General features: G+C 34.1%; 1 protein-coding gene across 2 annotated transcripts in view; it reads left to right on the top strand.

Annotated features, from left to right (window-relative positions):
• The window catches only part of LOC134714825 (epoxide hydrolase 4-like), a 28,888-nt gene extending 15,904 nt beyond the window's left edge, over positions 1–12,984 (top strand). The window contains exons 2-6 of one of the 2 annotated variants that reach the window (XM_063576426.1): positions 3,134–3,258; positions 3,814–3,926; positions 4,303–4,471; positions 5,345–5,508; positions 11,664–12,984. In XM_063576426.1, coding sequence (XP_063432496.1) covers positions 3,134–3,258; positions 3,814–3,926; positions 4,303–4,471; positions 5,345–5,508; positions 11,664–11,923 — 831 coding nt within the window. In that variant the 3' untranslated portion in view covers positions 11,924–12,984. The remainder of the gene's footprint in view (positions 1–3,133; positions 3,259–3,813; positions 3,927–4,302; positions 4,472–5,344; positions 5,509–11,663) is intronic. The other variant, XM_063576425.1, reaches the window with a different exon arrangement.

The raw sequence follows: 12,984 nt of genomic DNA, 5'->3' as shown, positions 1-12,984 counted from the left end.
TTACTTTTCACGGGGTAACTGTATGTTTAGGAGAGACCTCAGTAATCTTACTTTTCGCGGGGTAACTCTATGTTTAGGAGAGAGCTCAGTAATCTTACTTTTCACGGGGTAACTCTATGTTTAGGAGAGAGCTCAGTAATCTGACTTTTCACGGGGTAACTCTATGTTTATGAGAGAGCTCAGTAATCTTACTTTTCGCGGGGTAACTCTATGTTTAAGATAGACCTCAGTAATCCGACTTTTCGCGGGGTAACTCTATGTTTAGGAGAGACCTCAGTAATCTTACTTTTCACGGGGTAACTCTATGTTTAGGAGAGAACTCAGTAATCTGACTTGTCGTTGGGTAACTCTATGTTTAGGAGAGACCTCAGTAATCTGACTTTTCACGGGGTAACTCTATGTTTAGGAGAGACCTCAGTAATCTTACTTTTCACGGTGTAACTCTATGTTTAGGAGAGAACTCAGTAATCTGACTTTTCACAGGGTAACTCTATGTTTAGGAGAGAGCTCAGTAATCTGACTTTTCACGGGGTAACTCTATGTTTAGGATAGACCTCAGTAACCTGACTTTTCGCGGGGTAATTCTACGTTTAGGATAGACCTCAGTAATCTGACTTTTCGCGGGGTAACTCTATGTTTAGGAGAGACCTCAGTAATCTGACTTTTCGCGGGGTAACTCTATGTTTAGGAGAGACCTCAGTAATCTGACTTTTCGCGGGGTAACTCTATGTTTAGGAGAGACCTCAGTAATCTTACTTTACGCGGGGTAACTCTACGTTTAGGAGAGACCTCAGTAATCTTACTTTTCGCGGGGTAACTCTATGTTTAGGAGAGAACTCAGTAATCTTACTTTTCACGGGGTAACTCTATGTTTAGGAGAGACCTCAGTAATCTTACTTTTCGCGGGGTAACTCTATGTTTAGGAGAGAGCTCAGTAATCTTACTTTTCACGGGGTAACTCTATGTTTAGGAGAGAGCTCAGTAATCTGACTTTTCACGGGGTAACTCTATGTTTATGAGAGAGCTCAGTAATCTTACTTTTCGCGGGGTAACTCTATGTTTAAGATAGACCTCAGTAATCCGACTTTTCGCGGGGTAACTCTATGTTTAGGAGAGACCTCAGTAATCTTACTTTTCACGGGGTAACTCTATGTTTAGGAGAGACCTCAGTAATCTGACTTTTCACAGGGTAACTCTATGTTTAGGAGAGAGCTCAGTAATCTGACTTTTCGCGGGGTAACTCTACGTTTAGGATAGACCTCAGTAATCTGACTTCTCGCGGGGTAACTCAATGTTTAGGAGAGACCTCAGTAATCTGACTTTTCGGCGGGTAACTCTATGTTTAGGAGAGAACTCAGTAATCTGACTTGTCGTTGGGTAACTCTATGTTTAGGAGAGACCTCAGTAATCCGACTTTTCGCGGGGTAACTCTATGTTTAGGAGAGACCTCAGTAATCTTACTTTTCACGGTGTAACTCTATGTTTAGGAGAGAACTCAGTAATCTGACTTGTCGTTGGGTAACTCTATGTTTAGGAGAGACCTCAGTAATCTGACTTTTCACGGGGTAACTCTATGTTTAGGAGAGACCTCAGTAATCTGACTTTTCACAGGGTAACTCTATGTTTAGGAGAGAGCTCAGTAATCTGACTTTTCACGGGGTAACTCTATGTTTAGGATAGACCTCAGTAGCCTGACTTTTCGCGGGGTAATTCTACGTTTAGGATAGACCTCAGTAATCTGACTTTTCGCGGGGTAACTCTATGTTTAGGAGAGACCTCAGTAATCTGACTTTTCGCGGGGTAACTCTATGTTTAGGAGAGACCTCAGTAATCTGACTTTTCGCGGGGTAACTCTATGTTTAGGAGAGACCTCAGTAATCTTACTTTACGCGGGGTAACTCTACGTTTAGGAGAGACCTCAGTAATCTTACTTTTCGCGGGGTAACTCTATGTTTAGGAGAGAACTCAGTAATCTTACTTTTCACGGGGTAACTGTATGTTTAGGAGAGACCTCAGTAATCTTACTTTTCGCGGGGTAACTCTATGTTTAGGAGAGAGCTCAGTAATCTTACTTTTCACGGGGTAACTCTATGTTTAGGAGAGAGCTCAGTAATCTGACTTTTCACGGGGTAACTCTATGTTTATGAGAGAGCTCAGTAATCTTACTTTTCGCGGGGTAACTCTATGTTTAAGATAGACCTCAGTAATCCGACTTTTCGCGGGGTAACTCTATGTTTAGGAGAGACCTCAGTAATCTTACTTTTCACGGGGTAACTCTATGTTTAGGAGAGAACTCAGTAATCTGACTTGTCGTTGGGTAACTCTATGTTTAGGAGAGACCTCAGTAATCTGACTTTTCACGGGGTAACTCTATGTTTAGGAGAGACCTCAGTAATCTGACTTTTCACAGGGTAACTCTATGTTTAGGAGAGAGCTAAGTAATCTGACTTTTCACGGGGTAACTCTATGTTTAGGATAGACCTCAGTAACCTGACTTTTCGCGGGGTAATTCTACGTTTAGGATAGACCTCAGTAATCTGACTTTTCGCGGGGTAACTCTATGTTTAGGAGAGACCTCAGTAATCTGACTTTTCGCGGGGTAACTCTATGTTTAGGAGAGACATCAGTAATCTGACTTTTCGCGGGGTAACTCTATGTTTAGGAGAGACTTCAGTAATCTTACTTTACGCGGGGTAACTCTACGTTTAGGAGAGACCTCAGTAATCTTACTTTTCGCGGGGTAACTCTATGTTTAGGAGAGAACTCAGTAATCTTACTTTTCACGGGGTAACTCTATGTTTAGGAGAGACCTCAGTAATCTTACTTTTCGCGGGGTAACTCTATGTTTAGGAGAGAGCTCAGTAATCTTACTTTTCACGGGGTAACTCTATGTTTAGGAGAGAGCTCAGTAATCTGACTTTTCACGGGGTAACTCTATGTTTAGGAGAGACCTCAGTTATCTAACTTTTCGCGGCGTAATTCTACGTTTAGGAAAGACCTCAGTAATCTTACTTTTCACGGGATAACTCTATGTTTAGGAGAGAACTCAGTTAACTGACTTGTCACGTGGTGGCTCAATGTTTAGAAGAGACCACTATACTCTTACTTTTTACAGACTATATCTGTATTTCAGGAAGTACGGTTGCATTATGTGGCATGTGGAGATGAAACTAAACCATTAATGCTATTTCTGCATGGTTTCCCTGAATTTTGGTATTCGTGGAGACATCAAATCAGAGAGTTTAAGAAAGATTACAGGTATTTTAGATTTTTAATTGATTTTCTTATGAAAAGATAAAATGAACTTTACGAAAACTAGATGAAAAATTGAAGGATAACAGAATTTTATGCGACTGTCATACAAGTGAGAGGTTAATTAAGCTTTAAAACCAGGTTTAGTCCACCATTTTCCACATAATCAAATGCCTGTTCCATGTCAGGAATATGACTTGTTATCCATTCGTTAGCATTGATGTGTGTGAGCATTTGATTTTGCCATTTTATTACGGACTTTTCGTTTTGAATTTTCCTCGGAGTTCGGTATTTGTTTTTTTTTAGTATTATGTCATTTCGAAAATACTTGAATATAACTCATTACTAAGATTATATAAATAAGGCAGCAATCATTTAAATCTAAGTCAAGATCATAATAAGTGTAAGTCGGGATTAAAATCTAATTCAGGATAGATTCATGGACTATTACATACTAAAATGAAATTCGCACAAATGAAGAGATGGAGTGCAAAAATGTATGATATACGCCTGCACATAATTCAGGTGTGGTTTTGAATATAAGTGTGTTGTTAATTCCAGATGCGTGGCCATCGACTTGAGAGGATATGCCGACTCTGACAAACCAAGTGGTGTAGCAGCCTATAAGACGGAGAAAATGATTGCCGATATCAAACAACTGATCCCAGCGATGGGTAATTAGCTAATAGTATACTTTAGGAGCTAGGATACCAGGCGTCACTCTTTCAGATATGTATGACTTGGTATCGAAAACGAATTTTCAAAGGATTTTCACTTATAACAGGCACCAATGCGTGTGCAGGAACTATACCGGATTAACGGTTGTAACATATTGATTTTATCTTGGAATGATATCACTTGTTCTTCTTTCTGTCTTTTGGATTGTGTCCGTAAATTTTGTATCCCCACTCATGATTAAACTTTACTTTACTCCCTTGTATCAACATCAGTTATTTTAAATACGACATAAAATAATTTATTGATAACGAAATTAGATTGAAAAAGTGAAGATATTTTTAGCCACAATTGCTTTCTTTTCTATTTACAAAGGCTACAGCACTTGTGTATTGGTTTCTCATGACTGGGGTGGCGTGCTTGCATACCAGTTTGCTGCTAAACACCAGGATATGATAGATAAGCTGATTGTTATGAATGCGCCTCATTCTGCATCATTTCAGGAGTATATGAGGAAAAATAAATCACAGGCCAAGAAGTCTTGGTAGGTTAACCATTTAACAAGAAAACGGGTTATTAGGGTAAATTTTATTTACAATACATTATATCTAAACATTTCAATAAAAACTGTGATTTTAAAAATGTCTTAATTCAATTTCTCTATACTCAAACTTCGAGTCAATCAATTATGTTACCAGAAAGTTGTACAATTTTATAAGAACAACCAACATTACTTCGTGATTTCAAACTTGAAATCTTGAAATGAAACTGAAAATAACCAAACCTCTAGAGCCTTGTTAAGGTAAAACGAGAATGGACCAGGGTATACACAACTGTGAAATGTCCAGTTTGATCGATTTAGGTGACAAAGCAAAATTCCTATGGCAGAAAAATGAAAACGAGGTAAAACCATCAATTACAATTATTTATAATTATGTTTTGATAATTATTATATTTTCAATACACTTGTGTATATATGTATTGTTTAAAAACACCCTTCAACTGAGGAAAGGCTTGATAGTATTATGCATGTTAGGGGTTATCACTTCATAAGTCTTTGTGCGCTGACAATAAAACCTTAACCGAGGTATGGAGCAAAGTTCAATCGCATGCAAGGAGTTTACCTGGAGTTGAATTCAACAAAAAAACAGAAACTAACTTAGGGTCATCCCATTGTCACGATATTTAACCCAAGAATAAACAACATGATCGAGGTCAGACGATTGCTGCTTGATTTGTTGGCATCCTGAAATTCATTAAAATTTCCTGAGTTGTTTGCCACTGCATGGTCGCAAGTCATATTACTCAGTCAATCAATCCGATTAAGCGAGTGCTTATCAGCCTCTCAATGTTGTTTAGAACCATTAGTAAGTCAATCAATCATTTTTTATTTATCTATATAAGTCCTTGTTTGTAGGTACATAATGTTTTTCCAAACACCCTGGATTCCTGAGATAATTTTCTGGATGTTTGATTATGAAACCGTTAAACAAGTGTTTACTGGTAAACGTGGCGGCTTAGCTGTAGCAAAAATGTCAGAAGAAGATGTTGAGGCATATAAGTATGCATTATCGAGACCAGGTATGCACTATATTATATACACGACAAACTATATATAGATATAGGAAGATGTGGTGTGAGTGCCAATGAGACAACTCTCCATCCAAATAACAATTTAAAAAGTAAACCATTATAGGTTAAAGTACGGCCTTCAACACTGAGCCTTGGCTCACACCGAACAACAAGCTATAAAGGGCCCCAAAATTACTAGTGTAAAACCATTCAAACGGGAAAACCAACGGTCTAATCGATATAAACAAAACGAGAAACGAGAAACACGTATATATTACATAAACAAACGACAACTACTGTACATCAGATTCCTGACTTAGGACAGGTGCAAACATTTGCAGCGGGATTAAACGTTTTAATGGATCCAAACCTTCTCCCTTTTTCTGAAACAATAGCATAACATTACGACATATATGGCTGTTAAAACACATTGTTGAATTTTCCTTCTGCTTAAACATGTTACATATTTATAAAGTATAACACTTTGTAATATAAACACTATTAATCGTTTGAATCTTCTTAATCAGTTATAGAAAACCATCAACGTTCTCATGTGTATTTCTGGTGCATGTTTCAGAAATACACATGAGAAAAATCTGAAGGGAGTTTACGTCAATAGACATATATATATAACATTACAATTCATTACAATTATAGATATATATATAAAGTATATAGGAAGTTGTATTCTAGCCATTTTGATTTAATAAGACACTGGTTTAGTAATTCTAAAAAAAAATCCTGTCTCCAAAAAAATGAATTCTTAACATCAGCACTGTGTAATTTTAATAATAGTTCAATAAATAAATTTGGTGTATTTACCGTCTTCTGATTGGTTAAAATTATTAGTTTTATTTTCAATGTTGTCAATTTTTATGGCAACACGCCCACTCTGATGTTGTATATTCATACGCCAACTTGTGTGTACATTGTTATTGTTAATATAAATGATATAAAAAGTTCTTTGAGCCTTATTTTTTATGGAAATTTATTTATAATGAATGGCAATAATTTATTTTGATTTTATTGAACCATAAAACTAATTTTTGACTCTTCACATTTTACATAATCCGCTTCGCGGATTATTCAATGTGAAGAGTCAAAAATTAGTTTTATGGTTCAATAAATTCAAAATAAATAATAGCCATTCATTAATTGGATCCTGTTGAAAAGTCAGTTTAATTCCAAATCCCTTTTGAGATTGAATCTACCATGATCCCTAGAGCCCTACGAATTACAATGCCTACCACATTGCTGGTTGCAAAAAATAGATTTGTTAACTTGTGAAACTTTTTTAGATGTCAACTATGGAACGCCATAGCTGTCTTCCGTTGTTCATATTTAGTATATGCTGTGATCATTTAATTATTTTCAGCGTTTTTTTCTCGATTGCGAGTGCCCTTTTCATTATGTTCAGTAGTATAATAATTATGTTGGGCAGTAACATCAAAATGATCAGTAGAATAATCATTATATTGTGCAGATCTGGTATTATATTCAGCACTTTAATCAATATACTGAGCAGTTTTGGCTTTATGTTCAGTAGGTAAATTAATCTATTGAGTAGATTTGTCTTTATATTCAGTACTTTTGAAAATATCTTCTGTCAACATATTTTTATATTATGTAGATTTCTCATTATGTTGACTGAAGAAACCGAAATATTCTGTGGTCAAACACACTTTATAATCAGTACTGTTATCATTATGTTCATTTTTGTTGAGTGAAATAAATATTATGTTCTGTAGACTGATCATTATGTTCTGTAAAATAAATATTTTGTTCTGTACCAAATAAAGTACGAAGTTCAGTGAAGAGCATTGAGGACTGACAATTTCTAAAAGTTTTGCCAAATACAGCTAAAGTAATCTATTCTTGAGGTAGAATAGCCTTATTATTTCAAGAAATCAAAGTTTTGTTAACAGTTAATTTGTAATTTTTAAAAGTTTTGCCAAATACAGCTAAAGTAATCTATTCTTGAGGTAGAATAGCCTTATTATTTCAAGAAATCAAAGTTTTGTTAACAGTTAATTTGTAATTTTTAAAAGTTTTGCCAAATACAGCTAAAGTAATCTATTCCTGAGGTAGAAAAGCCTTATTATTTCAAAAATTCAAAGTTTTGTTAACATTTAATTTATAATTATGACTATATCAATGATAATTCACGTCAACACAGAATTGCTGACTATTTGGCTGGTGATACACCAGAAAGGGGGGGGTCCACCAGCAATGTCATTGACCCCATGGAGCGGACACAATCATTATTAAAAGCTGCATCTCTATGAAATGTATCTTCGCCTTTTCGGCTTTTATGTCTTGTGTTTTTCTCAGAATGACCTGTAGTAATTAAAATTCTTAAAGGATGTATATAATTTTATTGATAAGTTTTGATAAAGTGTTTTCCTCATTTCAGTTAAATGTCCTGTTAGTTGCTGATAGCTTCGTTCTGTTGTCTTGTGTGTTCTTGTACTGAGCAATCTGCAAATAGGAAAGAAGTACTTGACTCATATCGCTTAAAAAATAAGCATGCTTTTTCAAGTGAAATAACTTGATATAAATGAACATTAAATACATAGTCAAGAAAAACGTTTTCTGATTGCAGACTTTTGTTTCCTACCCAGAGGGAAAACAGTAGTTCAAATATGATTTGTGGTTTATCTTAAAGGAAACAGATTTTTAATACGGATTAAAAGTTGAGAAATAACAGAAATAATAATAGTTTTAATTTTGATATGGCACTAATGTAAATTAACAGATTTGGGTATTCAACTCCAACGATACATTTAGTAATATTTTGCTGTTTAAAAAAACTTAACAAAATAAATTACTAGCGTTTATATGTTCCAACACATTGGTTTAGTAGGTTTTTTTCCCATCTTGTATGTTATGTAAAATAAATATTATGTTCTGTAAAAACAACTTTATGTTCTATACAAACAACTTTATGTTCTATACAAACAACTTTATGTTCTATTATACAAACAACTTTATGTTCTATACAAACAACTTTATGTTCTATACAAACAACTTTATGTTCTATACAAACAACTTTATGTTCTATACAAACAACTTTATGTTCTATACAAACAACTTTATGTTCTATTATACAAACAACTTTATGTTCTATACAAACAACTTTATGTTCTATACAAACAACTTTATGTTCTATACAAACAACTTTATGTTCTATACAAACAACTTTATGTTCTATTATACAAACAACTTTATGTTCTATACAAACAACTTTATGTTCTATACAAACAACTTTATGTTCTATACAAACAACTTTATGTTCTACAAACAACTTTATGTTCTATACAAACAACTTTATGTTCTATACAAACAACTTTATGTTCTATACAAACAACTTTATGTTCTATACAAACAACTTTATGTTCTATACAAACAACTTTATGTTCTATACAAACAACTTTATGTTCTATACAAACAACTTTATGTTCTACAAACAACTTTATGTTCTATACAAACAACTTTATGTTCTATACAAACAACTTTATGTTCTATACAAACAACTTTATGTTCTACAAACAACTTTATGTTCTATACAAACAACTTTATGTTCTATACAAACAACTTTATGTTCTATACAAACAACTTTATGTTCTATACAAACAACTTTATGATCAGTGGTCACAATGTTTTATGTTTTGTTCAAAAATTATTATACTAGGTGGTTTAATAAATTATATTCAGTGCTTTTTTCATTATGTGGTGGTGGTAGACTTCCGAAAATAACCGAAAACATACGAAGCCGGACATTTTTTTCGGGTTTATTTTCATACTGTCAACATGTATTGTAATATTTATTTCACTCAACATAATGAAAACAGTACTGATTATAAAGTGTGTTTGACCACTGAATATTTAGGTTTCTTCAGTCAACATAATGAGAAATCTACATAATATAAAAATATGTTGACAGAAGATATTTTCAAAAGTACTGAATATAAAGACAAATCTACTCAATAGATTAATTTACCTACTGAACATAAAGACAAAACTGCTCAGTATATTGATTAAAGTGCTGAATATAATACCAGATCTGCACAATATAATGATTATTCTACTGATCATTTTGATGTTACTGCCCAACATAATTATTATACTACTGAACATAATGAAAAGGGCACTCATAATAAAACGCGGAAAATAATTAAATGGTCACAGCATATACTAAATATGAACAACGGAAGACAGCTATGGCGTTCCATAGTCAACCGTATCGGCAACAGATGCAATTATATAAACTTACTAGAACACACCCGCGAAATCGCGGGCATTCAGAGCGTAGTTTAAAGTATGTACAGTGTTGTTGGAAGAATTTTGTAAAATATTGAATGACTGGAGAATTTCAGCAAAAGTATCATAAGTCATAGGTTATTGGGGACAGGAAACTGCTTTTTTTTTTATCCCTCCTCCTTTATTTCCAATATTCCCATTGTTTTGGTTTTCTATCGATTTCAACATGAACACACATTTAGTATGTTATGAACATTCAAGTAAGGAGCCTGTAATTCAGTGGTTGTTGTTTGTTTATGTGTTACATATTTGTTTTTCGTTCATTTTTTTGAACATAAGTAAGGCCGCTAGTTTTCTGGTTTGAATTGTTTTACATTGTCAGTTCGGGGCCTTTTAAAGCTGAGTATGCAGTATGGGCTTTGCTCGTTGTTGAAGGTCGTACGGTAACCTATAGTTGTTAATATCCCTCCTCCTTTATTTCCAATATTCCCATTTTTTGGTTTTCTATCAATTTCAATGTGAACATACATTTAGTATGTTATGAACATTCAAGTAAGGAGCCTGTAATTCAGTGGTTGTTGTTTGTTTATGTGTAACATATTCATGTATTTGTTTTTCGTTCATTTTTTTTGTACATAAATAAGGTCGCTAGTTTTCTGGTTTGAATTGTTTTACATTGTCAGTTCGGGGCCTTTTAAAGCTGAGTATGCGGTATGGGCTTTGCTCGTTATTGAAGGTCGTACGGTAACCTTTAGTTGTTAATATCTGTGTCATATTGGTCTCTTGTTGAGAGTTGTCTCAACATGGCAATCATACCACATCTTCTTTTTTTTTGCTATCAATGAATTTTGTAAAAGATTTTATGACTGGAGAATTTCAGAAAAGGTATCAAAAATTCACATGAATATTTTAAGCACTTATCTGTATATTATGAACATTCATTACTATATAAATATAGTGTATTTACTTTCAATTCGAAGTTTACTAATCGATCCATAGTGGTCATTGATATAGTATACAGACCCTCTCTATTTAATAAACTCTGTGACTGCTGTGGATAGTTAACTTGAAAAGAATTCTGAAAATACACTTTATTCTTTGTATTTGTATGTTCAAAGTATACAGAAAAACGCAAACCGGAAGTCTAATCTGACTTAAAATTTTGTCCAATGACGGGACAATATCCGGATGCCTTTTTCTCGTTTTTCTCCAAAAATAACTCAATCTGAATAATCATATGAAAGGATGACAAATGGCACTATGCACTGTACCTATAGGACACAGAGGCGTGTTGATTAATTTATTGTGGAAAGAAGAGAAGCGACATCCAAAATGATGTCTTCTCGTTTAATATATAGATGTAATTGCATAATTTTTTATAAAATTAGTATACTAGTAATAAATTGAGTAGTGTTGTGAATTTATGGTCCCCGTTCGGATATGCATTCGACGACTAATCTGTCATTTTGACAGTATTGCAGATAAAAAAGTATGAATGTATTGATATAATAAATAGTAAACATTAGATAATCCCAATACTTCATTGTAAAGGTATCAAATATCTGCATTATAACTTTATGGAAACACTCTTTATACTTTAAGTAAAGTAATTTACCTCCGGACACAATGACTGTAATTAATTTCACATGAGACCAAATGAAGTATAGATTTAAACACTATTGGTCACAATTCTTCCTTCAACAATGTGCAAAACATATATCCCGACATAAATCAATGTAAAACTATACATATGTATATTCAAACAAGAAAAAAAACCAATGGCTTGATTTATAATAAGATAATAAACGAAAAACATAATAGCAACCAACGAAAACCAATGAATTTCTGCTCCGATAGTTAGATTTTTAAAAATTGAATTTACCATGATTTACTATCAATTATAGGTGGACTTACTGCTGCAATTAACTACTACCGAGCAGCCCTTCGATACCCAGTGGGAAAGTTCATTAACAATATCATCGAGACACCAACATTGGTAATCTGGGGATGTAAGGATACTGCTTTGAACAAAGATCTGGCTGCTATGCCAGCCAAGTTTGTCCCAAATCTTACCGTTAAATATGTTGAAGATGCCAGCCACTGGGTTCAGATGGATAGTCCAGAACAAGTGAACAAATTGATGCGGGAATGGCTCAAAGCATAAGGCTTGTGTCAGGATAGAGTTGTGAAAGGTTCTGACAGTGTCTAAAGCTTGTATCAGGATAACTTTTGTGACAATCATAACCTAAAGGTTGTACATATAAACGTAGTTTTAGTGAAATATATTTCATAGGTTGAATTTGTTTACTATAGTATCTGACAATCACTACGGCTATAAATTTTATTTAAAGAGTAGTTGATAGATTTAAGCTCACCTGGCCCAAAGGGCCAAGTGAGCTTATCCCATCACTTGGCGTCCGTCGTACGTCGTCCGTCGTCGTTAACTTTTACAAAAATCTTCTCCTCTGAAACTACTGGGCCAAATTAAACCAAACTTGGCCACAATCATCATTGGGGTATCTTGTTTAATAAATGTGTCCGGTGACCCGGCCATCCAACCAAGATGGCCGCTACGGCTAAAAATAGAACATGGGGGTACAATGTATATTTTGGCTTATAACTCAAAAACCAAAGCATTTTGAGCAAATCTGACAGTGGTTTATCTGGTTAAGATCTATTTGCCCTGAAATTTTTCAGATGAATCAGACAACCTGTTGTTGGGTTGCTGTCCCTGAATTGGTAATTTTAAGGAAATTCTGCTGTTTTTGGTCATTATCTTGAATAATATTATAGATAGTGATAAACTGTAAGTAGCAATAATGTTCAGCAAAGTAAGATTTACAAATAAGTCAACTTGACCAAAATGGTCAATTGACCCCTAAGGAGTTATTGTCCTTTACAGTCATTTTTTAACAATTTTAAACTGAAACTACTGGGAAAAGATCATTATAGATAGAGATAATTGTAAGCAGCAAGCATGTTCAGTAAAGTAAGATGTACAAGCACATCACCATCATCAAAACACAATTTTGTGATGAATCCATCTGCATCCTTTGTTTTATATTCACATAGACCAAGGTGAGCGACACAGGCTCTTTAGAGCCTCTAGTTTTATATTGTGATAAAATTATTAGGAGAAATTTACAGCATTTATGGTGATGAAGAAAGTTTAGCTTATGTTTAATTATTTTAGTCTTTGTATAATACATTGTAATTGAAGCAAAA

This window comes from Mytilus trossulus, chromosome 4, assembly GCF_036588685.1.
Source record: "Mytilus trossulus isolate FHL-02 chromosome 4, PNRI_Mtr1.1.1.hap1, whole genome shotgun sequence".
NCBI classification, from domain to species: domain Eukaryota; kingdom Metazoa; phylum Mollusca; class Bivalvia; order Mytilida; family Mytilidae; genus Mytilus; species Mytilus trossulus.
The sequence above is the reverse complement of the archived record's forward strand: the minus strand, read 5'-3'. Positions and strand labels throughout refer to the sequence as shown.